Source organism: Phacochoerus africanus, chromosome 9, assembly GCF_016906955.1.
Source record: "Phacochoerus africanus isolate WHEZ1 chromosome 9, ROS_Pafr_v1, whole genome shotgun sequence".
In the NCBI taxonomy this organism is placed as follows: domain Eukaryota; kingdom Metazoa; phylum Chordata; class Mammalia; order Artiodactyla; family Suidae; genus Phacochoerus; species Phacochoerus africanus.
In genome coordinates, this window is record NC_062552.1 from 8,545,486 (window position 1) to 8,570,187 (window position 24,702).

Consider the following 24,702-nt stretch of genomic DNA (forward strand, 5'->3'; position numbering starts at 1 on the left):
TCCAGCTCTCCAGGATTTCTGGATAGGTGGATTGTTCATTTCAGCCCAGATAACAAAGGGAAGCAGGGCAAACGCTCTTCTCACCGCGGGAGTAAGAAGTGGGAATCCTTCCCCGTGACCACCTGCTTCTCTCTCTTCAAACTAGCAAATAAACTGCCAAATAGCTGTGTATCGTTCTCGGCGCAGAGCCCACGGTATAAACCCAACGTAGGCGGTGCACTAGATAACATCAAAGCCCCAGGCAGGGGCCAGAAAAGGGGGGGGGGCAAAAGCAGCCGAGGGAATGAAGCGCCTCCCCCTAGCATTTCCTCTCACGCCCACTTCCAACCTAGGAGGCTTTTGGTTTCTGCTTTTGTTGTTTTTAAAATTAAAAGTTAAACGCAGGAAGCTTTGGATCAGACTTTTGCGTGGCAGTTCGGGTAAGTTTTCTCTCGGTCGGCTCTTTTGTCTGGCGTCTGGCCGGGGAAGAGCCTGGGCGTGGGGCAGAGCTGGCAGAGCGTGCGGGGCAGGTTTTGTCGCCGGGTCGCCCGAGGAGGAGGGGATTCGGCCGGTGGACGGGGAAGCCCAGCGCGCGCGGAGGGCGGAGGGCGGAGGGGAGGGACGGGCGGCGGCGTGACCCGGAGGCCAGCGGGGAGGAACCTCCGGGATCTCCGCGTGGCGCTGGCGCAGCCGGGCCGGGCGCAGGGCGGAGGGCCGGGGCCGCGGGGCCGCGCCAGGGGGGAGCCCGAGCCGGGCCGGCCGGGCGGCCGCGTGGGAACCGGGGCAGGGGGGCGAGAGGGCAGCGGCGGTGGCGCGGCGCCCGGCGGACGCGGCGGGCCAGCGGGGTCGCCCGACGAACCCCGGCGGAGGACTTGTGTTCTCCCCACACTGCTCTGCCAGACAAATGTGGGACTGCCCTCAGCTGAACCCCACTCCGCAAGGGGGGCTCCGAGAGCGCTCGCACCGCCAGGAGGGGCGCAGCTGGAGGGAAGTGGGGCCCGAGAGGAGCCCCCTCCTTTTTTTTTTTCTTTTTCCGGAGTATGGTCACCTCCCCCATTGTGCCAGAATTACCATTCCCATTTATCTTTTGATTCAAAAAAAAAAAAAAAAGGTGTTTCTCCACATTCCGTTTATAGGATACAGTTTGAGAAATTGTATTTAATTTGCCACCAAATAATTAAGCCGAAACTAGCTACTTTATAGTTGAGTTGGATTCCCCTGCATTCTGATAACTAGGGAGTCAGGGCTGTAGGAGGAATTAGGAAAAGAAATTTGCATTTAGAAAATTCGGAGTGGGAAACTGTTCGGTATTGTATATGCTTCAAAAAATTAATATTAATTTAATGCTCCAGAAAGTGAAATTGTGAATAGAATATAAGAAAAGAGTCCTATAGCAAATTAAAATGACGACATTAATCAATTACAACTCCAGATTGCATGTTTAATTTGTTAGAAAGTTCCCAGCAATGCCAAATTCCATTTAAACCTTGTGTTCACGCTACATATTTGTTATGGTCAACAACTATTGGGTTAAAAATATGGTAATTTTGACTTAGCAGGTGACACAGAGTAGAATCAATATTCCTCTTTATCCTCTGAGAAATTAGGTATACTTTCACATTTAAAGAGATGGTTGTGTTTCTTTTAACACAAACTGCGAAGTGTACCTTTTATAGTTGCCATTTAATTTCATAAAAGAGATGATTTTATGACATCGAAAATTTAAAGAGTGCATTATTTCATGGCAAAGTTGGAAGCATAGTTTGCCAAACATTATTGCAAATTTAGGCAGTTGGCTGCTCTTTGCTCTTATGGCCAAATCCAGTTTTTGATGGGCATATTCCCCCCTTTACATGACATTATTTTTGGTTACAAGCTCGCTTTTATTGAGTATTCCATTTTTAATCATTGGCATACTGGTGCAGTTAAGCTTTTCTTAGCTCAAATGAGCTAGAGGTAGGATTTCCTCGGGGGAATTTTAGGGGTCAACCCCAGCAGGAAAAACCTAGATGTCTTTATGGAAGCCCCGGGGAACAAAACAATTCAAGTTTGCACAGATGGTCAGCAGAGTGGGTGTACGGTCGTTTAGCATTTTTATTCCTTAAAAGGGTAAAGCAGTTTGGGTTTATCTGAGAATTTTTTCTGCATCAAATTTTTGTTTCACCTTATTCCTCTCGAGTTTAGCGCGGCTCCTTAAACCAAGTGTCTGTGCCTGCTTCCTTAGGGGTCCATGTGGAATTTCTGAGCCCCACATTTCTGTTCTTTTGGTCTAACCCCGAAAACTTTCAACAGTACCCTGGTCCAGCCCCTCCCAATTTCTTTTCCATCGGTTTCCAACTCCTTGCTTCCTCTATTGCTTTCTAGCAGCCGGGGTCAAACTCTGGGTTATGGTAACTACTCCCTCTTCCCCCTTTCTCTCCTCCCTAGCCTCCCCGGGGCCAGGTCGGCTGCCTAGTCCTGCAACCCCTTTCCTGACCCCAGAGACCCCTCTCCTCCCTGCCCCAAGCTGTCAGGCGGAAAGGCAGGGGTTAACCGCGCTCGCAGCTCCGGCTCTGGGAACCACCAGCAGGCATTGGAGCGGCCTCTGGAATAACCTTGGCTTTCCTCAATCTTTTAATAGAACATCCGCCACCAAAAAGTGGTTTCAGTTCAGGGTTAATGATATGTCCCCTTCCACCCGTCAACCCGACACCCCGCCCCCCTCTCGGTTTTTTATAAAGTTGTTTTTCAAAGTTAATGAGTTTCAAGTTTCACAATGACTTTCGCCTTCCCTCCACGCGTTGCTGAGGAAACCCCCTTGGGGTCCCCCCCCCACACCCTCCCCCGCCCGCCCTTCTCCCGTCCCCTCCCCCTTTCGGCCCGGGCGGGGGGCGGGGCTGGGAGACCCCATGACGTCACCGTGCCGGCCCACATCCTGCTTCAGAAAGTAAAGAGACGGTAAAGAGAAACTACCGCCCCGCCCGTCCCCGCCCCTCTTCCCGGACTAACCGCCCCCAACTGCGCGACCCGGCCAGGCCTTCCCCCGGCCGCGTGACCGGCGGGCCCGCCCCTCCGCCCCCGCCAGGCGCCAGTCCCTGAGCCGGCGCGACCCTGGGCTCCCGCCCCTCGCGTCCCTAACCCCGCCCCGCCCCCCCTCGGGCCGCGCCACCGCCTCCTTCCGCCACCCCCTCCCGTCCCTGCGGCGGCCGGGCGGGGCGGAGCCGCGGGCCGGCGGCTGGGGGAGGCGCGGCCCCAGGCCCGCCCCACCGGGGAGACCCGGGACTCCGGGCGCCGAGCGAGCCCCGAGCCGGGGCACCCACCCCACCCCTACCGCAGGGCAGGGCAGGCGGCCACGCCGGTCCCACGGGTTCTCCGCGGCCTGGGTGACCCCCGCCCTGCCCCCGCGAAGCCCCCGCCTCGGTCCCCGCTGGGGGACGCCCCCCTCCCCCGCCCGCGCGTCGCTGCCCGTGGCCTCCCCGCCTCCCGCCCCCGGGGATCCCCTGCTGCCCCGCCCACCCGCGGGAAAGCCTCCGACCTTCGCCCTCCCTCCCCCGCGCCGCCTGGCCCGCGCTCCTCCCGTCGCCCCTAAAGACGCTAAACGTGCCCTACTCTGCCCCGGGGAGAGGTAAAACCCGCGCCCGCCTTCCGCGCCCAGGGCCCTGGGGCCCCGGGGTCCGCCCGCCCCGCCTCGCCGCGGTGCGCGCCCCCGGCCTCGCCGCCCGGCCCCCCGGACGCCCCCTCCCCGGCGGCGGCGGCGGTCATGCCGCGGCCCCGGGCGCCGGCGAGCGCGGCCGCTTCTCCCGCCCGGCGCCTGCGGTCCCCGCCCGCGCGCCCCGCGCTCCCCCCCCGCCCCCCGGCCGGCTCCCCTGTTTAATATTTCAGCGCTGGGTGGTGAGAGTGCCAGTCGCCGGCCTTTAGTGTGGCTGCTGCTGGGGCGGCGGCGGCGGGGAGGGGGACGGAGCCAGGGGACCGGGAGCAGCAGCCGGAGGAGGTTATGTTTGTGTTTGGGGTTGTCAAGTGAAGGAGGGATCCCAGGCGCCGCCGCCGCCGCGCGGGGGTCGCGGAGATTCCAAGCTGCGGCCGCCGCCATCAGCAGCGCAGCTCCAGGGCCGGCTGCAGCGGCAGCGGCCCCGCCGGGCGTCCTGGCAGCAGGTTCGGCGCGGGCTCCGTGGCTGGGGCGCTGCAGCTGGGAGGGCGGCAGGGGAGCGGCGTTGGGGGTGGGGGCGGGGGTGGGCAGGACCACATCCCTCTCCGCGGGCGGGGGGCGTGCGGGCGCGCGAGTGTGTGTGCGTGTGTGTGCAACCGCCGACCTTGCAGAGGGGATGGCTGCGTGCGGGAGACACTTGCCACTTCTGGGTGCCCTCGCCGCGCGCGAGCGGCCCGAGCTGCGGTCCTGCGAGCCAAGCAGGTACGGAGGGACCCAGCCTCCCCACTCGCGTACCAGCCGCAGACGCATTTTGCAAGAGGGTGGGGAGGGGTGAGGGATACCAGGCCTCGGCTTCCCAACCTCCCGGCTTTGTGGCTTTCTTTTCCTTTCGTTCTTTGCTCTAAGTGCCTGTTTACTCCCAGCCACCTGGGTAGTTTCTTTCCGGGTTGGGAGTAAGCGCCTGCAGCAGTTCGGAAGAGGGCGGTGGGTCTGGGCACGGGTCGACTCAGGTTCGCCTTGGGGGTCGGGCTGAGGAAGGAGTTGCTGCTGGAGAGGGGAGGGGGCGGCGGAGCTGGCGGCGAGGAGGAGTCTCAGGGCTGCCGCGCTCGCCTCATCTTGTCCTCCTCCTCCCGCTCTCCGCATTCACTCCGGGCTCCTTCCTGAGCTGGCACTTCCATTCCCCCCTCCTCCTGGCATGCGAAGCGCTTTGTTCAGTGCAGCGTTGCAGAGGGGTTTTCCCAGGCTCCGCCCTCCACATTCATTCATGTTTTTTCTCCTTGCAACTGTCTTTACGCTTTTTGATCGTGTCATGTTTTTGCTCCATGTAGTGTTTATTTCTTCCCTATACAGGAATGGTTTATCACTCGTTTTCATCGCTACAATGCTGCTGTCTTTGTAAATGTTCACTCCCCCTACAAGGGTTTAAACATGGGATGGACAGCTAGGGACAGTGGGTAGGCAGTGAACAGGGCAGCGGAAAGCTGTTATGGATTGGTAATTTGCATATTTTACGTGCAGGCTCCCGAGCTTATGATGTCACGTGATTGCATTACAATCTGAGTTCACAAAACTTCCAAATATCGTGACTATTTAAAAGCTTGGAGTTAAGCATTCATATAATTTATTTGACTCTGACGTCTCTAAATCCTCTATTGAATCAAAAGATTCGTAAATTGGATGGTGGATGTTTTGAATGCAGGAAAGTGAGGAACCATATTGTTTATAGATCATTTAGCACAGTGCTAGATGAAGTACCTAGTACTGGGCCATCATATTTTCTTTTTTTCCCATGCAGTTAAAAAATACAAATGTTTTTGTGCAGTGTCCACATACAGCCTTAACAGGGGTAAAACACTGAAGTTAATTATAGCCTTCTTTCCTTTTCTTCTTCTCTGCTGTTTTGAAGCCATAAATTTCCAAAACCTTATACTGGGATATTAGATACCTTCTTTCCATATAGACTTTCTTAAGGAGAATTAATATTTGATATTTTTGTGTGCCAGGCATTAAGCAAAAGCATCTGCCTTGTTTAGTTCTTACAGCAACCCAGATGAGGTGGATACCATTTCCTAGTTTTACTGTTAGGAAATCTGATCTTCAGAGAAGTTAGGTACCTTGAACAAGGCCACACAGTAAGCTTTGAACCCAGTCTGGTTTGACACCAAAATACATAGTCATGACTTGTGCTATACAGCCTTTTGAATAAAACCCTCAGAGGAGGTATTAATCTCTAGAAGGAAATAAGTGTCCCAGTCACATGATGCCGCCTTGTTTAGCTGCTGACTGTGGACTGGTTCTTAAACTTCTTCCTGTCTTAATTTTCTTATCTGTACAGAGGATAAAGGAGCTATTATACCTAAACAATTATTATTAGGATTAAATTAGACAGTATGTAGAAAGTACATCAGCACACAATAGGTGCTCAGAAAGTATTCTCTTGTTTTTCCTGCAGTACTGGATGTTATAAAAGTCTTAACAAAGTATTCCTAGTCCTTGTCTTTGCTTAGTGATTACATATAATTTCATGTTTCACATCATCATTATGGGCTTTGATGATCAGCTGTATTGCAGGAAGATAAAAGTAAGATTTTAGCTCTAGGATCCTTGAGGCTCTGTGGAAGAGGAGACTGAGGTAGCTGATTTGGGGAAAAAGACGATTTAAGTTTTGGATTGCTCATGCTTTGGCATCGTGTACATCAAATCTATGAATAAGTCAGGACAGCATTCTGCCGCAGTAACAAATAGCTCCCAAACCTGGTGTTTAAAACACCCATCTCTTTTATGCTGCAGGATCATGTTAGGTTGGCGAGAGCTCCGCTCTGTGTTGTCGGACTCAGTGTCTCAACCCGTGCCTGTCCCATCTGGCGGAGGAAGAAGGGCCCTCTCTGGGAATCTTGCTTTGAGAACTGAGCGCTCCAGCCTGGAAGTGATACCTTTTCCACTTCTAGGTCATAAGCCAGAACGAATCACACATTCTAGCTCAACCCAGGGAGGCAGAAAACACAGTCCTAACAGGAGCCTAGAAGGGAGAACTAGAGTAACTGAGGGACAGCTGCTATGGCAACCACAGGTGTTAACTGAATTACCTTAGTCCCTGAAGAACTTACAAATGAGCGACACATACTATATACAGCAAGACCCTTTTATAGCCTGGTGTTACACTTCAATTTTACCTGGTAATGTTACTTTTAAAATACAGTTTCAGTGAACTTTTTCACTCGTTTTTGACAAAGGTACAGTGATTTCATTTTTTTTTTAAATTTATTTATTTTTTTAATTTTTGGACCGCACCTGCAGCATATGGAAGTTCCCAGGGTTGGGGTCGAGTCCGAGCTACAGCTGCCGACCTACACCACAGCCATTTCTGCAGCCTACAGCACAGCTCACGGCAACACGGGATCCTTAACCCGCTGAGTGAGGCCAGGGATCAAACCTGCATCCTCATGGATCCTAGTCGGGTTCATTACTGCTGAGCCACGATGGGAGCTCCCTTTTTCCTGTCTTCTTAACTGGAAAGTCCAGAGAGGGGCAAAATGACGTGTCCTGTGCGTACTCAAAAGTTGGTAAGTGGTCTTTGGCGTGGTCTTTAGCTTGGTTACCTTTGTTGAGTTTGGATTGGTGCTTTGTTGAGCCATAACTTTCGAAGTATCTATTTTCATTGAAGGTAGTAAAATGTAACTTTTTTCTTTTTCAGCACATGGATTAACTGATGGACTTTGGGTTTATGGAGCCACCTTTTTGTGACCTGCTCTTCCTACAGTTTCTAAGAAGAAAAAGGGGGCCCTGAATCGAAGAAGATGCCTCGAACGAAACAGATTCATCCCAGAAATCTAAGAGGTAGGACTCTGCCGGAGATAGAAGTAGAGTTTACAATAAATCGTTAATAACGTCTCTTTGGTGGCAGGAATGGCGCCTTGTTAGGTGGTGACCCTGCTCTGTGGTTGGTCAGCTCCAGGACCCTGTTCCATTTTTTGGATTCACTTCCTCTTGCCCTACACAATTCCTGTCTCTCAGGAGATGCTTCAGAGAGATTTGTTGAAGGAATTACCTGAATTCGACAAAATTACAGTGGCTTCCCCGCCGCGAGCATGGGTAGTGATGTCTTCATAAGCATCCTATTTGGACTGAGACCCCCGAAATGAATGGTTGGATAGGTTTTGCTCTACTGGATCACCCTGCATTTTTCCCCACCTCTCCCCCACATTTCTTTTGAGATTTATTTTTGTACCTCTCTGCGCATTAGATTAACAAGAAGGAAAGAGACTTGTAGTTGACATTAACTCAAACCATTATTTGCAGAACTCAGAAAATAGATAAACAGATTTATTTTCCATAGGGAAGCAACTGATCAAAAAAAGTATATATGTATTTAATAGATGTTTTCTATGAAAACAAAACATGAGCGTTTCTTCTTATCTGGGAAAAGGTATCTTAATATTAGGAAACTCAACTTATTTTAGCTTATTGTTTTGAAAGATCTGTATTATTGGAATGTGTTTTATTCACTGGGAACAGCAATTATCTTTTATATTTAACTTTAGCAGATGAGGGGGTAGCAGTGTTAGGCAAAAAACTGTTAAAGCAAATCATTGCAAATGGAGTAAAGTGTCTTATGAAATATTTACAATTACAGAAAAAAATTTCTCAAGCAAATGCAAGGTAAGAAGTGACTTAAAAATGAAATTAATTGAAAATATTCCGTGGTGAATTAATTTGGTCAGTCACTATAAGGTGGTAATTGAAAATGTGCTCAGGGGAGTTTCTGTCGTGGCGCAGTGGAAACGAATCTGACTAGCATCCGTGAGGGCACAGGTTCAGTCCCTAGCCTCACTGACTGGGTTAAGGATCCGGCGTTGCCAGGAACCGTGGTATGGGTTGCAGATGTGGCTCAGATCTGAGGTTGCTGAGGCTGTGGTGTAGGCCAGCGGCTGCAGCTCTGATTCAACCCCTGGCCTGGGAACCTCCATAGGCCAAGAGTGTGGCCCTGGAAAAAGAAAGAAAGAAAGAAAGAAAGGAAGTGTGGTCAGTTACGTGGCCTACTTGAATCTGGAAACAGTGCTTGTTTCCTGCCTGAGAGTACTAGAACCTCTGCTGGCATAGGTGGCCGTCTCGGTCCAAGTTCAAGTTGGTGATTATAGTACCAGCATTCAGGGAAGTGAGGATTTAGGTGGTTGCATGAGAGTTGTATGCTGAAGTCTGGTTTTCAGGGTCACATAGAAAATGTTGGAAACTAACTGTACTTTGTCTGTCCCCTTCACGAGCACCTGAGCCCCCTGAAGTCTTTTTCTCATTTACTCTGTAGGCAGCACCTCCTTGCTCACAGCCCTCTGAGGCAGGCATTGGCAGTCCTGGGCCCAGTTTTATGATTCTGTCCAGAGGGTGCCCTGTTCCCTCCATGTGCTAAGAGCAGCCTTGGGGCTGGCTGGCAGGGGCCCTTGCCCTGCATACCTCCTGGAAGCTAACGGAAGCCCGAATTCTCTTTGAAAGAGTAAATACATGATGGCTCTGGAAGTTATTCCTTAAGTCATACACATTCAGTGTTTTTTATATTTAAAATATGTAATTCATCATATTCTAGATAACATAGGTATCCAGAGGAATCAGATTTTTAGGCCAGGGACTTTTCCTTTTTGTATCAAATGATTGTGCAGCTCAGCTGGTATTTGTGGAGCGCCTGCCTGTGCTGCTGTTCCCAGCCACAGGGCTAAAATCATAATCAGACCTGGACCCTGCAAGGAGAGTGCAGTGAGGGAAGAGCAGAGGCTTGACGATTCCCCTGGAGACTGGGGACCATGTTACATCCCCATGCGGGGGGCTGGTTTGGAGAGGGGCGTGGGGTGGGAGGGAAAGATAAGGGCTGAACTAGGATCTTAAGGGGGAGAGAAGCTCCAAGAAGCTGACAAGACAGGGTGCGTGCCTTTTGTCAGCTCAGTAACTTGGAGAATGCAAACTAGTCTTAAGTCCCTGTTCATGACCCAAGCATAAGAAGTTCTGTCTGAGGGGGAAAGAAGGGGGAAGAGAAGAAATCGGAGTGTGAGAATTTGGAGGAATCAGATTACAAAGGTCAGAGTTTCCATTGTGGCTCTGTGAGTTAAGAACCCCACTAGTACCCATGAAGATGCTGGTTCAATCCCTGGCCTTGCTCAGTGGATTGAGGATCTGGCATTGCCCTGAGCTGTGGTGTAGGTCACAGATGCAGCTACACCCCATGCTGCTGTGGCTGTGGCGTAGGCCAGCACCTGCAGCTCCAATTGGACCCCTAGCCTGGGAACTTCCATTGACCCCAAAAGCCAAAAAAAAAAAAAAAAAGATTTTAAAGGTCCATCAAATCTGTGTGTATGTAAATTAGTATGTAAAGTTAAAAGTTTTGATAGGAAAACTTGCTTGTTTTCTGAAATTAAGATGTTTTTAAAGTTTTCAGAGAGAACTTGAGATGAGTTGGGTTCTGGCCCATTACTGAGAGCCTCAAAATTTGCTTGACTAAGGCAATGATGAACTCTCAGCCACTAAAGAAAAGGTCAGAGTAGAATAGCACAAGACGACCCAAGCTGTGTTATTCAAGCCACGTGATCCGGACCAGCAGATTCACCAGGCCCAGGGGAGAGGGGCCTTCGCGGACGGGGTGGTGTCTGAGCCCCTGGCGCACTCAGCTGAGCCGGGTGAGGAGGGCCAAGCTGTTCCCACTGGGAAATGCACGTGAGCAAAGGACAAAGGCAAGAAAACCTTTCAGATTTCCCATTTCCTTCCGAAAACGTCTATGAGGACTCTCCCTGGGCACAGTTTGGAGCTTAAAATAAGCAGGTAAACATTAGGTACTAAAAGGAGTTTTTCCATATTTACTCTTGACCCTGCAACAAGGTTTGAACTGGGCGGGTCCAGGTAAATGCAGAGATGCTGTGAGGAGAAAGGGCCGGCTGTATAGACCCTCTTATTTAAGGGACTTGGGCATCCATGGATGCTGGTGTCCACGGGAGTTGGGCACTAATCCCCCGAGGACACCAAGGGGGAGTGTGTTTTGTTTCTCTGTGACAGTTGGAATATCAGGTTGGTTTCACTTTACCTGGACCCGCGGCTTTGGCTGACAGCAGACCTGTCTCATAGAGTTAGCTCTGCCTCGCAGAGGAAATCCCATGGCCAGCTCGTCACTCACATTCTTGACGCCGACCTGTTAAGGGTCTTCATTAAACACGTTTTGCCTCTGGTAGTGTTCCTTAGAAGATCGTCTGTGCAGTGTTTGTCTTATGTTTAGTAATTAAGTCAATGATTAAAGATCTGTACTTGAAAAAATCTGAAATTGTGTGTTTATTAGGTTTCCATGGCAGTTTTAAAATACAGTTTTTCTTTTATTTATTCTCAAATATTTAGTCTTGGTCCTTCAGCTGGGACTGGTATAGTCCTATGGATGCACAAGGCTGCAGGATAAACATATGTCACCGTCTAGAATATGAATTTTACCTGGAGGAACATATGTATACACGGACACACGTGTGTATGTTTTCATGTGTTAAAGTATTGTGCAAGTGTGAAAAAATATGATACCGGTCTCTATCACGGAGGAGCACCCAAGCTTTGCATGGATTTGCATTAGGCACGCACAGGTGGTGCTCCCGCAGACAGCTGGAGTTTACACCTCGCTGATGCCGCAGGTTCATTGGCAGAAAAGTATGAAAAGAACTGGTACGTCAAGGGCCAGGCATGAATTGGGGGCATAACCGAGCCGGAGTTAGACCTGAAGGGTGAGCTGCCCAGCTTGTGAGAGCGGAGTTTGCCGAGTTCTAGCCTTTTCTCCCTTTGGCCGCATCAGCCAGATAGAACTAATGTCTTTGGTGCCTGTTCACGCAGGGTGGGTGGGTCGAGTTTAACACTGACATTCCCTCTGCGAAATTGAATAAGAACTCCTGAAGAGCATGAGAGGCGTGCTTGGTGTTGAGAAAGAAAGGCTCTGTGTGTTGTCCTGGGTTCCCTGGAGCAGGGCTCTCAGCCACCTCGGGGCCGTCTCCAGGGCCCCAGCACCCACGAGGTCCTGTTGAAGGTGACAGCAGGGTGGCACCATCCTCCCTACCTCTCACCGGCCTCCCTGGTCTTTGCTGGGACTCTGGGTACCATGGGATGGAGACACGGGGGACTTGCAGCGGTTCCATGTCTGGTTTTTTAAGACAAAGGGCTGTTTTTGAGCTGTGCTAGTCATTACTGTGAAAGTTTCAGAGCTTTGGGAAAAAAGAAAATAGGTGTTACCTGTTTTGGTTGTATTTGGGCACAGGATTTCAAAGTCTCATCAACTTGAAGATCGGAAATCAGTGTGAAAAATACTGAGTATTCACCTTTGCAAAACATATTTTGAGAATTCGCTGTGGCTGTTTTTCATTTTTGTTGGTTGAGTGCATTTGGCTCTGAACACTTTGCAAAAGACGAGCGCTTTTTCCCCCTCTGAGGGCAGCGTTATCATAAATGTGAGACGAAGCACTTGGGAGGGTGATCAGAGCTGAGATCCACACTCGAGGTCACTGGGTGCCCACTGCCCTAGAAGATGAGGTCCAAAGTCGCAACTTCAGCCGGGACACCCTTCCTCACTTTGACCTTGTTCTCTTGTGTATCTGATGGGTAGTCGCTTGCCGTTTCAGGAGCTCAGCGTGCAAACCCAGGGTTTCTCCGTTGCTCTTCTTTCTGGAAAGTTATCTCTTCCCCCTCCCCACTTCCACTCTCTTTTCTTACCCTGCGTGGGAGGTGTCTCTGCCAAAGAAGATTTCACTTCTTCTTTGAGTTTTTTCCTCCTCCCTCCTCTCTTGTCTGCTCTCCCACACTCTCCCCCCCCCCCAGCATCCAGTGGCTCCAGGTGCCATTTTGTACTTTGTTATTGTGTCACGATTGTTCTCCAGATCTATCATCTTAGCTGCATAGACGTCATACGTCAGAAGAGACTGTTTTAGCCTTCTGTCTGTGATCAACAAAATAACATTTACGTTAGCTTTTGAGCTAAAGGTGATTTGTACTCATGAAATTTGTTTACATTTTTGAACCTTAAGTAGCAAATACTTTTTATAGCACTTTGTAGTCTTAAACAGATAAACCAAGTAGTTATTACTAATTTTTGTTTTACGTGCGGTTTCACCATTGGATTCCCCGGGTTTATCCCTTCAGTACATTTAGTTCATATGATGGTGAAGAGATTGGCTTTATGCCGACAGGGTCTCGTCATGTGGCTTTGGGCAAAGCTCTGAGTGTTGTTTCCTCGTCTGTAAAATATTGTGTGTGTGAAGATTAGATGGTATGGCAGGTGTAAGCGTTTGGCGCAGTGCCTGACAGTGGTAAACACTCAGTCCAGAGAGCTGTTTGTCACTTTCTATAAAAAAAAAAAAAAAAAAAAAAACCAAAAACTGGTTTCTGTCAAACTCTTGAGTTACAAACGGAGGAAACTGCGAGTACCTGTGTGGAGCCTTTAACTGCATTTTGCTACCTGCAGAAAGGGAGTTAAAGGAAGCTGCACCTGTGCTCAGCACGGGTTACTGGGTCGCCTCCCTCTTGTCCTGACTCCTCAGGGTTTAGGATTTAAGGAAGAAGCCATCAGTGCAGGCAGTCTTTAGGGAAGGAAAATTCTTACCCAATCCACTGCCCCTAAACTCATGCAAACCTTGCCTCATTTTTCGACAGTGTCAAATGAAGGAAAACATGTTATTTGTTCTGTCTGCATCTAGTTGTCGGGAACCCACTGCCAGGTCTTCTGTTGTATTGTAACTGAACTGTGGTTTAAAATGTTGCCATTGCTGTCACGTGGGATAGAAGTGAAGTGCTGCCACCCTTGCTAGACTCTGGGAGTTCTAAGATGGTACCATCTCCAGCCCCTGCTCCCCTCCTGTGTGCGACCCAAGAAGCCCAGTTGGGTTTTCAGGAGTAATCTGAGTAGTGTGTGTGTTTTCGTTTGCTCTCCGTGTTTGAGCCCACTCCAGTGTCTGGGTTGGAAAATCTTACTGTGAGTAAAAATCTTACATTTTCTTGTTATGTGGGGATTATCTTGTTGAGCTTATCTGTAGAATAGGTTTAATATGGATGGTTTTTAGATGAAATTCCAACTGCTCATGCCTTGTGTTTTCCACATTTTTTGAATCTTAGGTCAGCACATCTATGTTGACAGGCTTAAGATTTGAGAAGTTAGTAATTTTAGAAAGAACAGCTCCATGGCTTATTTAAAAAAAAAAAAAAGTTCTGTATATGACTGTAGTTGGAAAGGAAATAAGTAATAAAATATAGTTTTGCTGATAAAGATGAAAAAGCAGTTGAAGTTATTAGGAACTATCATGTAAGTAGCTGATACTATGTAGTTTGTCTAGGATAAAAATAGAATAGACTTAATATAGCAAGCCTCCCATTTTTTTCCCAGATAATTATTTTTCAGCTCTTGTTAAGAGCTTATTTGATGCTTTTTGAATGCTTATTAACATTAACCAAATGCTTTTTTCTTTTTAAAAGCAATACAAAATGTAATAATATGATTAATCAGAGTAATGATTTTATTTTAGAACATCTTTGCAGATAATATGTTCTGATGAGGTATAATTTTATCTTACCATAGATTAGAAAAATACATAATGTGGATAAAACCTTGTCACATACCTACAGTTTAAAGATCTGCATTTTGAAACACAATGCAACTTGAATAAACCTGGGCTAAAGTTGATTCTTGTGTTATCTGAAAAAAATATTTTATAAATAAAGTGCCTTATTTTTTCATTTGTACATTTAATTCTTTTAAAACATTTAAATGTGGTTTTTTTGCATATTAATATGCCAGTTACAAGTGGTGCTAAGTATTCTTATAAAGCATTTGGTGTTTGTAATTCTGTTGGCCTTTATTCACTATAGCACAAAAACGTCCCACCAAATTGAGTCCGTTTTTCTCAGTACTCAAATCATTCTTTCAGAAGGAAGTTCTTTTTGACTGTTAGGGTTCAGGCTTATATTTGGTTCAACATTGCATTAACTTTCACCTTTTTGAAAATGTTTTTTGGGGAGGGGCCACACCCCTGGCATATGGAAGTTCCTGGGCCATCAAATCCAAGCTGCGGTTGTGACCTATGCCACAGGCGCAGCAATGCCGGATCCTTCACCCAAGTGCCAGGTTGAGGATTGAACCCATGCCTCAGCAGCAAACCAAGCCTCTCCAGAGACAATACTGGATCCTTAACCCATTGTGCCACAGTAGGAACTCCAAAAATAACTTTAAAATGAAGAATTTTCAGAAGGTTCTATAATGAGGGAGTTCCCTTCATGGCTCACTGGTTAATGAACCCGACTCAGGATCCATGAGGATGTGGGTTTGATCCCTGGCTTTGCTCAGTGGGTTAAGGATCCGGCCTTGCCGTGAACTGTGGTGTAGGTTGCAGATGCAGCTTAGATCCCGCACTACTATGCCAGTGGTGCAGGCCAGTGGCTACAGCTCCGCTTCGACCCCTAGCCTGGGAACCTCCATATGCCGTGGGTGTGGCCCTAAAATAGCAAAAAAAAAGGTTCTATAATGAATTTTGTTCTAGAAAGTATTGTAAGGCTGTGCTGCCATGCAAAAGTATTCAAAAAATACATAGTGATCACCCAATAGTTGTCCACTACGTAATTAACTAGAATAGCAGTCACCAAGTGTCAGGTGGAACTATAGCAGTTTACCCACTTAATTGATACCAACCTTGATTTTTATGGTGCTTAAGTGTGGATGTGCATGTAATATTTCTGTGTGCCTTTGTGATGAGATGTGAATTTACTCAGGCGTATTTATGGCTTTGTATTTTGAAGTGTGCTTATTTACATGTGCTTATTTTCCATCCCTTTCGAATTCTCTAGTGAAGAAAAAGATACAGTCAGCATATAGCTGCTTCATGTTACAGTATCCAAGTAGACAGTGATTAAGCATACAATTGGGGCAGTGTTTGATAGTTAAAAATAAATAAAAGTGAACAGAGTTGCCACACGGGAACCTGGAAAGTGGTTGAACAGGGCCAAGGCCTTCTCTCCTATCTGCTGCTTCTCCAAGAGAATTTTCTAAGTTTTGCAGCTGGGAAGGATGGATCTTTGAGGTATTCAGTTCTTCTTCCTCATTCCACAGATGAGGAAGTTGGGCAGAAAAGTTGAAGTGAGTTGATCCTGAGCAGCGAATTTGTCTCTTGTTGGAGGTACTTGTGGAGTGGTCTTCAGCATTGGTTCTTATCCACTTGCTTCCCATAGTCATGGTTTGTTATGGGTAAACAGCCAGAGGGAGGTTGTGCTGTGTCATTGTGAGGATGATGCGAAGAGCTAGCCTGTCCACAGGTCCACATACTAGGCTCTATTCAAAGTGCTTTTTACATGTTTGCTTTTTTTATTTTCTTTTTAGAGCCACACCTGCAGCATTTGACCTAGGCTTGGGGTCGAATCAGAGCTACAGCTGCTGGCCACAACCACAGCCACAGCCACAGCCACGCAGGATCTGAGCTGCAACCGCGACCTATCCCATAGCTCACTGCAACACCAGATCCTTAACCCACTGAGCGGGGCCAGGGATAGAACCGGCAACCTCATGGTTCCTAGTTGGATTCGTTTCCACTGCGCCATGATGGGAACTCCCCATGTTTGCTTATTTAATCATAAAAAACTGTGTAAGACAGGGGCTATTATTGCTCCCATTTTATGGATGTGGGAGTGAGGCACAGAGTCATTGCTGGTTGCCCAGGGTCCCACAGCTAGGGTTTTCCAGGGTCTTAGCCCTTAGCTGTCCTGCTTATCCTTGTTCATTAATTGGTAGTAGAAAGAGCTGCCCTGACCAGAGTAAGAGCATGGGGTTGCTCTCCACCCCAGTTACAAGGTAAAGCTTGTCAAGCAGCACTCGCAGAGCCCAGCTTACTCAGGAAGTCAGAATTTGAAGGATTTTTATGCGCCTCCCCAAGTCTTTAATTGTTGGAAACCCATTTCAGAGGTGTGTATACAGACTGTAGTCCACGATGGATTTGCTTTGGCAGTCAAGGGAATTTCCAAGCTCTTCAAGAGAAGAGAGGAGAAACAGTGGTTCTGTCCACATTGTTTGCTAACGTGATCTGCTCAGTCGAATGTAGTTGAAAGCAAAGACGACTGGCTGAGGAGGGACGGCGGCAGCATGAAGCGGGAGGCGCAGCACGAGAGCTGGAACTTCAGACGTAAAGGCCTAGAAACTGTTTCCGTGAGAACTACAGAAAGCATTAGCGGTCTAGGTAAAATATGGAAAAAAGCATTGCTAATTTTCCCTTGTGCAGTAGATACCGAAGAATACAGAACAAGTGTCCTGTTTTAGATACATGCGGCCCTTCATCCAGATTGCAGACGTAGGTAAAGGGCGCATGCACCGCTTTCAGGGGTAAGACAGCAGCGGTAGGAGATTTTATGTGTCTTTCATCTTGGCAGTGTAACTAAACCTCATTACCCTCCTTCGGAGAGTTTTTAACATACTCCATCCTCAGACTCACAGAAAAGACGCAAGGACGAAGTAAAGCAACACGCGTATCGTTTCAGATTAACATGGTGCATGAATGTGGGAGTCTCTAAGGGAAAATGGAGCCAAAAAAATCTGAGCGAGGTAAAAACAACCAGAAAATACTACGTGGAGCACTTAACTTTGTCCTCCAGGAAGACCTGAAGGAGGTGGAATTTTGAGATGGGTTTTTAAAGAAAAGAAGGGTAGATTGACAGAGGAAGTAAGTTGTTTTGAGACTTCTGCTGAAAGGAGGGGAAAATCATCCAGAAGCGGTCGTTGGTCTGGCTTTTGCCTGGTTAGAGTGAACTTCTCAATGAACTTGAAACTTTAAGGACGAAAAGGAGAAGAAATTTTTAGATTTGAGGTATGTAGCTCCTATTTATGGTATAACCGTAAAATTACCACGTTGTTTCTTTTATACTTAGTTGAGTGTTTACAGAGAAATGTCAGAGGCCAGGGACTAATTTATAACACTTTGAAATTAAAAACCTTGGCACAGTGGGTTTTTAGAGCAGTGAAACTATTCTATGTGATGTTATAATGGTGAGCCCTGTCATTCTCCATTTGTCCAAACCCGTGGACTGGTGACAATAATGTCTAGCTCAGCATTTGTGACACATGGACCCTCTGGTGGAGGAGGAGAATGGGGGGGGGGAACTGGGTGATGGGGAGGGAGGCCTGTGTGGGAGATCTCTGTACATTCTCCTCAGTTTTGCTGTGAACCTAAAACTGCTCCAAAAAATTAAAATGGGAATTCCTGTCGTGGCGCAACGGAATCGGATCTGACTAGGAACCATGAGGTTGCGGGTTTGATCCCTGGCCTTGCTCAGTGGGTTAAGGATCCAGTGTTGCTGTGGCCGTGGTGTAGGCCGGCAGCTATAGTTCTGATTTGATCCCTAGCCTGGGAACCTCCATATGCCACGGGTGCGGCCCTAAAAAAGGACAAAAGACAAAAAAAAAAATTTTAAATGAATTTAAAAAACAAAACCAAAATCACCTCCACCTAGGTCGGTGTGATGTGTTGATAGCCAGGGAATAGGATGATAGATTAAAAGAATCTCTCTCTCTCTCTTCATAATATTTTATCTTCATGCATAAGAACAAACCAGCAAAAAGTATTGACCTTGAGCAAATACCTTGAATTGAGTTTCCTCATTGAGAACGAGGCTTGGGAGTCGGCAGGAGTTGGGGACAGGGCAGTGTTGAGCTATCGTTTCCTTTTTGGCTCTAAAGGGCTGTTATTCTAGGCAGGGGTCAGCAAGCTACAGCCCGGTGGTCAGCTCCAGGCTTCCACCTGTTTTTCGAAAGGTTTCACTGGACCAGAGCCATGCCCATTCATTTCCGTGTTGTCCATCTGCTTTCCTGCCACAGCAGCCAAGGCGCGGAGTCGCCTGCGGCCCACAAGGCCGAGACTGTTTCCCATCTAACACTTTGCAGAAGAACGTTCGCTGAGCCCTGACTGCGAAGTAGGGGAGAGGTCGATTCCTTATTTATAGATCTCTTCTGTTTGGGAGTGAGAATGGCCCGTCGTGCTGTGGCACTGCCATTGGTGACTCAGGGGACCTTGGAGCTGCTGTGCGTGTACCTGTGAGGGGGCTGCTGCCTCCCATTTGTTGGGAAGGAGGTCTCTTTGCTTGTTCTAAGGTGAAGGGAGAGCCTTAGAGGTGGACTTGGTCTTGCCAGAAAAATTCAGTTTGTTTTTAATGTTCTGATGCCAAGATCGGGGGTCTCCCCACAAAAGGCCTGGGCCCTTGGGAGCCAGCTGCTCTGTCAGATGGACCACTGTCCCCACGAGGTGCCTCCGTATTTAACTCACAGTCGGAGAAGACATCGGAAGCCGTGATTTCCACTGCTCTGCACGCTGTGGAGGTTGTCCCGAAGAAGCAGCGCTGCTCCGAGCACAGGGCCTCTGACCAGCGGGCCCTCAAGGGAGGGAGGGCCGCGCCCGGAGCGGGACCTGGGACGGGCCAGGCGTCCGAGTGATGCCTGGACCTGCACGCGAGGCCTGGTGCTTTGTGCCTGGGTGTTTGCGAACGTGATTAAATAGATCTGGTGTGTCTGAATGCTCAGCGTTTCCCGCAAGACTTTTTAAATCTCCGAGTCGTTCTTTGCTTCTGTACTTTGGGGGCAGTGGGATGAGAGCGAGTAGAAGAAATGACAGATTTGTGGTCTGGTTTCATTTTACTTGATTTTGCTTAAGTTTGCATAATGTGTGTTAAGGGTGGGCTCCATCGAGTCCGCAACAGCCCTTTGCATAGTTGGAGAAGTGCTTTGAAAGCCCTGGAACTCCCCGCACACGTGACACATTGGAACGCTAGCCTCTGCTCTGCTGCATGCTGATGCTAGGGTGCGCCTCCAACCTGGTAGGAGAATCAGGAACTGGTGACCCGCTTGCCTTTCGCAGTGAAAGGAAGAGCCTGCGGAGTCAGGCTGTGACCCAGAAGCCTCTGGCTCGAGGTCTGTGGGCCCTGCTGTGATGCGTAGGACACACTGTGGAGTCACCAGCCCTGCCCGTCTCCCAGGAAATTGATAGTTGAAGATGGATAAAGACCGTAATGGTTTACACATGCAAGTTCAGACAGCTGTGCAGACAGTGACGTGTGAACGTGTAGGTGATATTCAATTAACAGGCAGAAGCGGATGTGCAGCTGTGACCCAGCAGTTAAATGCTTTATTTGGCCTTTTACATTTGACAGTTTAAGTCGATGGGTTTGGTTTTGATGGAATTAATGCGGTGTAAGTGGTGAGTTACACGCCTAGCATTCCCAGGTTCATGTTGGACAAGCTAGACTTTGCCTCAGGTTTGTATCTGGTGGCGTGCTCCTTCATAGAAAGAGTGCCTGGGTCCGTCTCTCGACAGTAGTTTGTATCGCCTCAGTCAAACCACTACATGGGACTTATTTTTACAGCTTTATTAAGACGTAATTTATATGCAATAAAATTCGCCCACTGTGGGTGTACAGTTCAGTGATATTTGGTGCTTTTATAGAGTTGTGCAACCTGTACCACAATTCAGTTTTAGAACATGTCCATCCTAACCCCCAAATTTCCCTGAGCTGTTCATTCTCAGTCCTCGCTCCCATTCCTGGCCCCAGGCAGCTCCTGGTCTGCTTTCCGGCTCGTTACAGTTCCCTTTTCTGGGCATTTCCTGTAATGGGATCATACAGTTTAGAAACTTGTATGTCTGGCTTCTTTGAGCTAGCATGATGTGTTAGAGACTCATCTGCACTGTAGCGTGTATCTGTTCTTCTGTTACCTTCTATGGCCAAGTACTGTTCTGTTGTATGACTGTATCACATTTGGTTTATCCAGCCACCAGTTGGTGAACACATTTGGGTGATTTTTGTCTTTTGGCCACTGTGAATTCTGTTGCTGTAAGCCGTCATGTCCAGGTTTGCAGTTAGCTGGCGTTTTTATAAATGTCATTTAGGTCAAGTTAGTTGTTCACATGTTTTACCTCATATGATTATCACTGATTCCAGCTCTCTTAGGCTTGCTAGTTGCATACATATAGCCTGTCTCTCCCTCTCTGTTTCCTTTGAACCTTTGTCTTTTTGAACCTAAGATATGTCTCTTACGGAGAGCATGTTGTTGTAACTGCTTTTTTATCCAGTCGGAGAGTTTGCCTTTGGAGTGTGTTTATTCCATGCACCTGAATGTAGTTATTATTGTTCGTTAAATTTACATCCACCACCTTGCTCTTTTCTATGTGCCGTATACTTTTGTTTTTCTATGTATGACTCTCTTCTTTGTGTAACATGTTTTTTATTATGTAATTTTGATTTCTCCGTTGCTTTTATTGTTGTTCTCACTATACTTTCGAGTTATTTTCTTAGTCGTTGTTCTAGAGATTATAATATATCCCTCACTGTTTCCCTGTCTACCTGAGAATAATGCTAACTAAACTCTGGTAAAATATGGAAACTTTGTTCCAGTTTGTCCCTTTGCAATTATTGTCATATGTGTTTGATCTCTATGTGTTATAAACACAGCTATGTAGTGTTAAATTGTGGCTTTAATACCCCCTCACGTTCTTTAAAGAATTTGAGACGAAATGAGAGAAAAAAATTAATGGTCTTATATTTACCATTTCCTGTGGTCTTCATTTCTTCCTGTGGATTTGAGTTATTGTCTGACATTTCCATTCAACCTAAGGGACTTCATATAGCATTTTTTTTTCTTTTTTTTGGCTGTGCACACAGAGTGTGGAAGTTCCCGGGCCAGAGACTGAACCTGCGCCACAGCAGCAACCTGTGCCACAGCAGCAACCCGAGCCACAGCAGTGACAATGCCAGGTCACTAACTGAGCCACAAAGGAACTCCTTCATGTAGCATTTTTGTAAGGCATATCTGTCAATAAATTTATCTTTTCAAAAGGTCATGGGGTGTCTTTTTTTTCTCCTTCAGTTTTGAAGAGGGTTTTCTGGTTGTAGAATTCTTGGCTGGTAGCTCCCCTTCCCCCCAGCACTCTGCATATCCCATTGCCCTTGGTCCTTGATTGTTTCTGATGAGAAGTCAGGTGTTTCTCTGCATGATGGGTTGGTTTTTGCTCGCCATTTTCAAGTTTTTCCTCTCTGTTTTTGGCTTTCTGCAGCTTGAGCACTGAGTTTAGATTTGGATCTCATTGTGTTTATCCTGTTTGGAGTTCTTAGATATGGAGATCAGTGAGTTTGTCTTTTTTATCAAATTGGGGACATTTTAGGCCATTGTTTCTTCACATATTTTTTTCCACCCTTTTCTCTTCTCCCCTTACATATATGTTGGTAAGCTAGATGTTGTTTCACAGGTCTTGGAGGTTCTGTTTATTTTTCTTTGATCTTATTTCTTTGTTCCTCAGATTGGTTAATTTCCTTTGAGCTATTCTCAGTTGTCCCAGTTTTTTCTTATGCCAGTTCAAATTTGCTGTTGAGTCCCTCTAGTAGATTTTTCTTTCCATTTATTGTACTTATCAATGCCAGTTTCCATTTGGTTCTTTTTTGCAATTTATATCTCTTGTTGAGATTCTCTATTTGTTGAGTTATTGTCATACTTTAATTCTTTAAACATGATTTCCTTCAGTTCTTCGGATGTGTGTGTGTGTGTCTCTGAAGTCTTGTCCTGTTAATTCCAACATTTGGGAATTCTAGGGATAGTTTCTATTGACTGCTTTTTTCCCTCCTGAGTATGGGTCATGCTCTCTTGTTTATTTTCATGTCTCCAAGTTTTTTGTAGACCTTCTTACATTTCAGGCAATAGTTTGTAGCAACTCTGGATTCTGATTCTTGTCTGCTCAAGAATTGTCATTTCTGTTGTTTGTTTAGTAACTTTCCCGGAGTCAGTCTGTGAAGGCTGTCTCTCCCATATTGCTTGGCTGCTGATGTCTCTTGTTCAGCTTGTTTTTTGTCTCTTTTTGTTGTTGTTGTTGTTACTTTTAAGCCTAGCTTCCCAGTGGTTACCCTTGTTGTGACATAATTTTGTGTTCAGCCAAAGACTAATCAGATGTTGACACAGTCAGTAAAGCTTTTGCTCTCTGCTGGTGGGTTCATGTAGGGCCGGGGAGGACATTCACATTTCAGGCAATTATCGTGTCTGCCTTGCCTTTTACTTTCAGCTGGCCCCCCTCACATCTTTGTGTGTGCCAATGCCAGCAAGGGATGTTGGGGGAGAGGCATGTGAATCCACTCTGGCATCTCTGATGTGTGTGCAGAATCTCTGGTTGGCCTGGGATATCCATGGAGGGCTGTCTCACCTCCCAGAACTCCCTGTGAACTCCTGGCTGATCTGGTCGCTTGCTTGACCCACCATGACCTGATCCTCAGGCTAGTAGGGCCATAGGCCCTGTGTTCTCCCACTAATGGGATTGCCTCTTTAACTGACAGCAGCCTGGATCTAGTGAGTCCAGCCTGGCAGTGGCAGTGAAGCTGTTGGCTTTCTCAGCTGAGCCCCCTCAGTTAAACTGATGGAGCTGAGGGTGAGGGGACATGAATAGCCCAGAGCGGAAAGGCTGTGGGCATGTGCCGTGCTGGTCTTAAATGAAGTTTGGTGCTTTTCATGAAGAAACATTTCTGTGTATGGCTTTCACTGACCTCCAGAGTGCTGAAGCATTTTTCGTTTGTTTGTTTGTTTGTTTGCAGTTTTGTCTCGCTTTAAAAGTTGTGTTGAGGGAGAGGATTTATTGATGTCTCGTTTTGTGATTGCTGCATTTCCTCTGGAAGTGTTGTGAGTGTCCCCTTGTGGCAGGCACGACCCTGGGCCTTGTGCACATCAGGTCGCACAATGCATTTTGGAAAGCTTCTGCTCCACTGCTCATAGATACCCAGTGAGTTTGCTGAAAATCGAGTTGCTTTTTAAAAGATACGGAAAAGTGGGAGTTCCTGTCATGGCTCAGTGGTTATTAAGCCCGACTAGTATCCATGAGGACCAGGGTTCAATCCCTGGCCTCGCTCAGTGGGTTAAGGATCTGGTGTTGCGTTGAGCTGTGGTGTAGGTCACAGACGTAGTTTGGATCCCATGTTGCTGTGTCTGTGGTATAGACCAGCAGCTACAGCTCCGATTTGACCCCTAGCCAGGGAACCTCCCTATGCCAAGAGTGCAGTCCTAAAAAGACATGCATACATATATATATACATACATACATACATACATACTAAGGAAAAGTGAGGAGTTCCCATTGTGGCTGAGTGGGTAAAGAACCCAACATAGTGTCCATGAGGATGTGGGTTCCATCCTGATCTTGCTCAGTGAGTTAAGGGTCTGGCATTGCCAGAGGCTACAGTGTAGGTCACAGATGCATGCAAGGATCTGGCACTGCTATGGCTTTGTGTAGTCTACAGCTGCAGCTCCAATTCAACTTCTAGTCTAGGAACTTCCATATGTTGCAGGTTCAGCTGTAAAAGAAAAATTAAAAAATAAAAATGAAAGATAGGAAAGGTGAGATGATTTTGGTTTTAGGATACCATTGTAGCTGTTATTGATATTTTATTTTATTTTATTTTAATTTTATTTTATTTCATTGTCTTTTTAGGACCACACCTGTGACATATGAAGGTTCCCAGGCTAAGGGTCCAATTGGAGCTGTAGCTGCCAGCCTACGCCAGAGCCACAGCCACACCAGATCCAAGCTGTGTCTGCGACCTACACCACAGCTCATGGCAACACCGGATCCTTAACCCACTGAGCAAGGCCAGGGATCGAACCTGAAACCTCATGGTTCCTAGTCAAATTCATTTCCGCTGCACCACTGTGGGAACTCCTATTATTGATATTTTAAATCCGTACTACTCATAGAAACACTAGCCTACTGATAAGTTTTACATCAAAGCTTCTATCACTGAAAGTGTAGTTTAGTTGGAAAAAAAGGAAAAGCAAGGGCTTGCAAGTTTGGGGCTGTGGAATTGGGGTTGAACCCTGATTCTGCGACTTACTAGGTCTGTGATTTGCAGAGTGTTATTTAATCCCTCTGAGCCTTTGCTTGCTCACCTTAAAATGTGGATAATAACAGCTACCTGATGAGTTATTGTGAAGATTAAAGATAACACGGATGGAAGACCTGATACATAGTAGGTATTCAGTAAATGTTAGTGTACACACCCAGCAGGTTTGGGGTCAGGGATATAGTTTTGGTAAGTTGGTTTTTTTAAAGTCAGAGTAT

At 47.2% G+C, this 24,702-nt stretch overlaps 1 protein-coding gene across 1 annotated transcript in view; it reads left to right on the forward strand.

Annotated features, from left to right (window-relative positions):
- The first annotated feature begins 267 nt into the window (after window positions 1-267).
- Window positions 268-24,702, forward strand: part of HIVEP1 (HIVEP zinc finger 1) — a 146,145-nt gene continuing 121,710 nt past the window's right edge. The window contains 2 exon segments of the mRNA XM_047797240.1: window positions 268-419; window positions 7,299-7,441. Of these exon segments, the coding sequence (XP_047653196.1) occupies window positions 7,402-7,441 (40 nt within the window). The 5' untranslated portion in view covers window positions 268-419; window positions 7,299-7,401.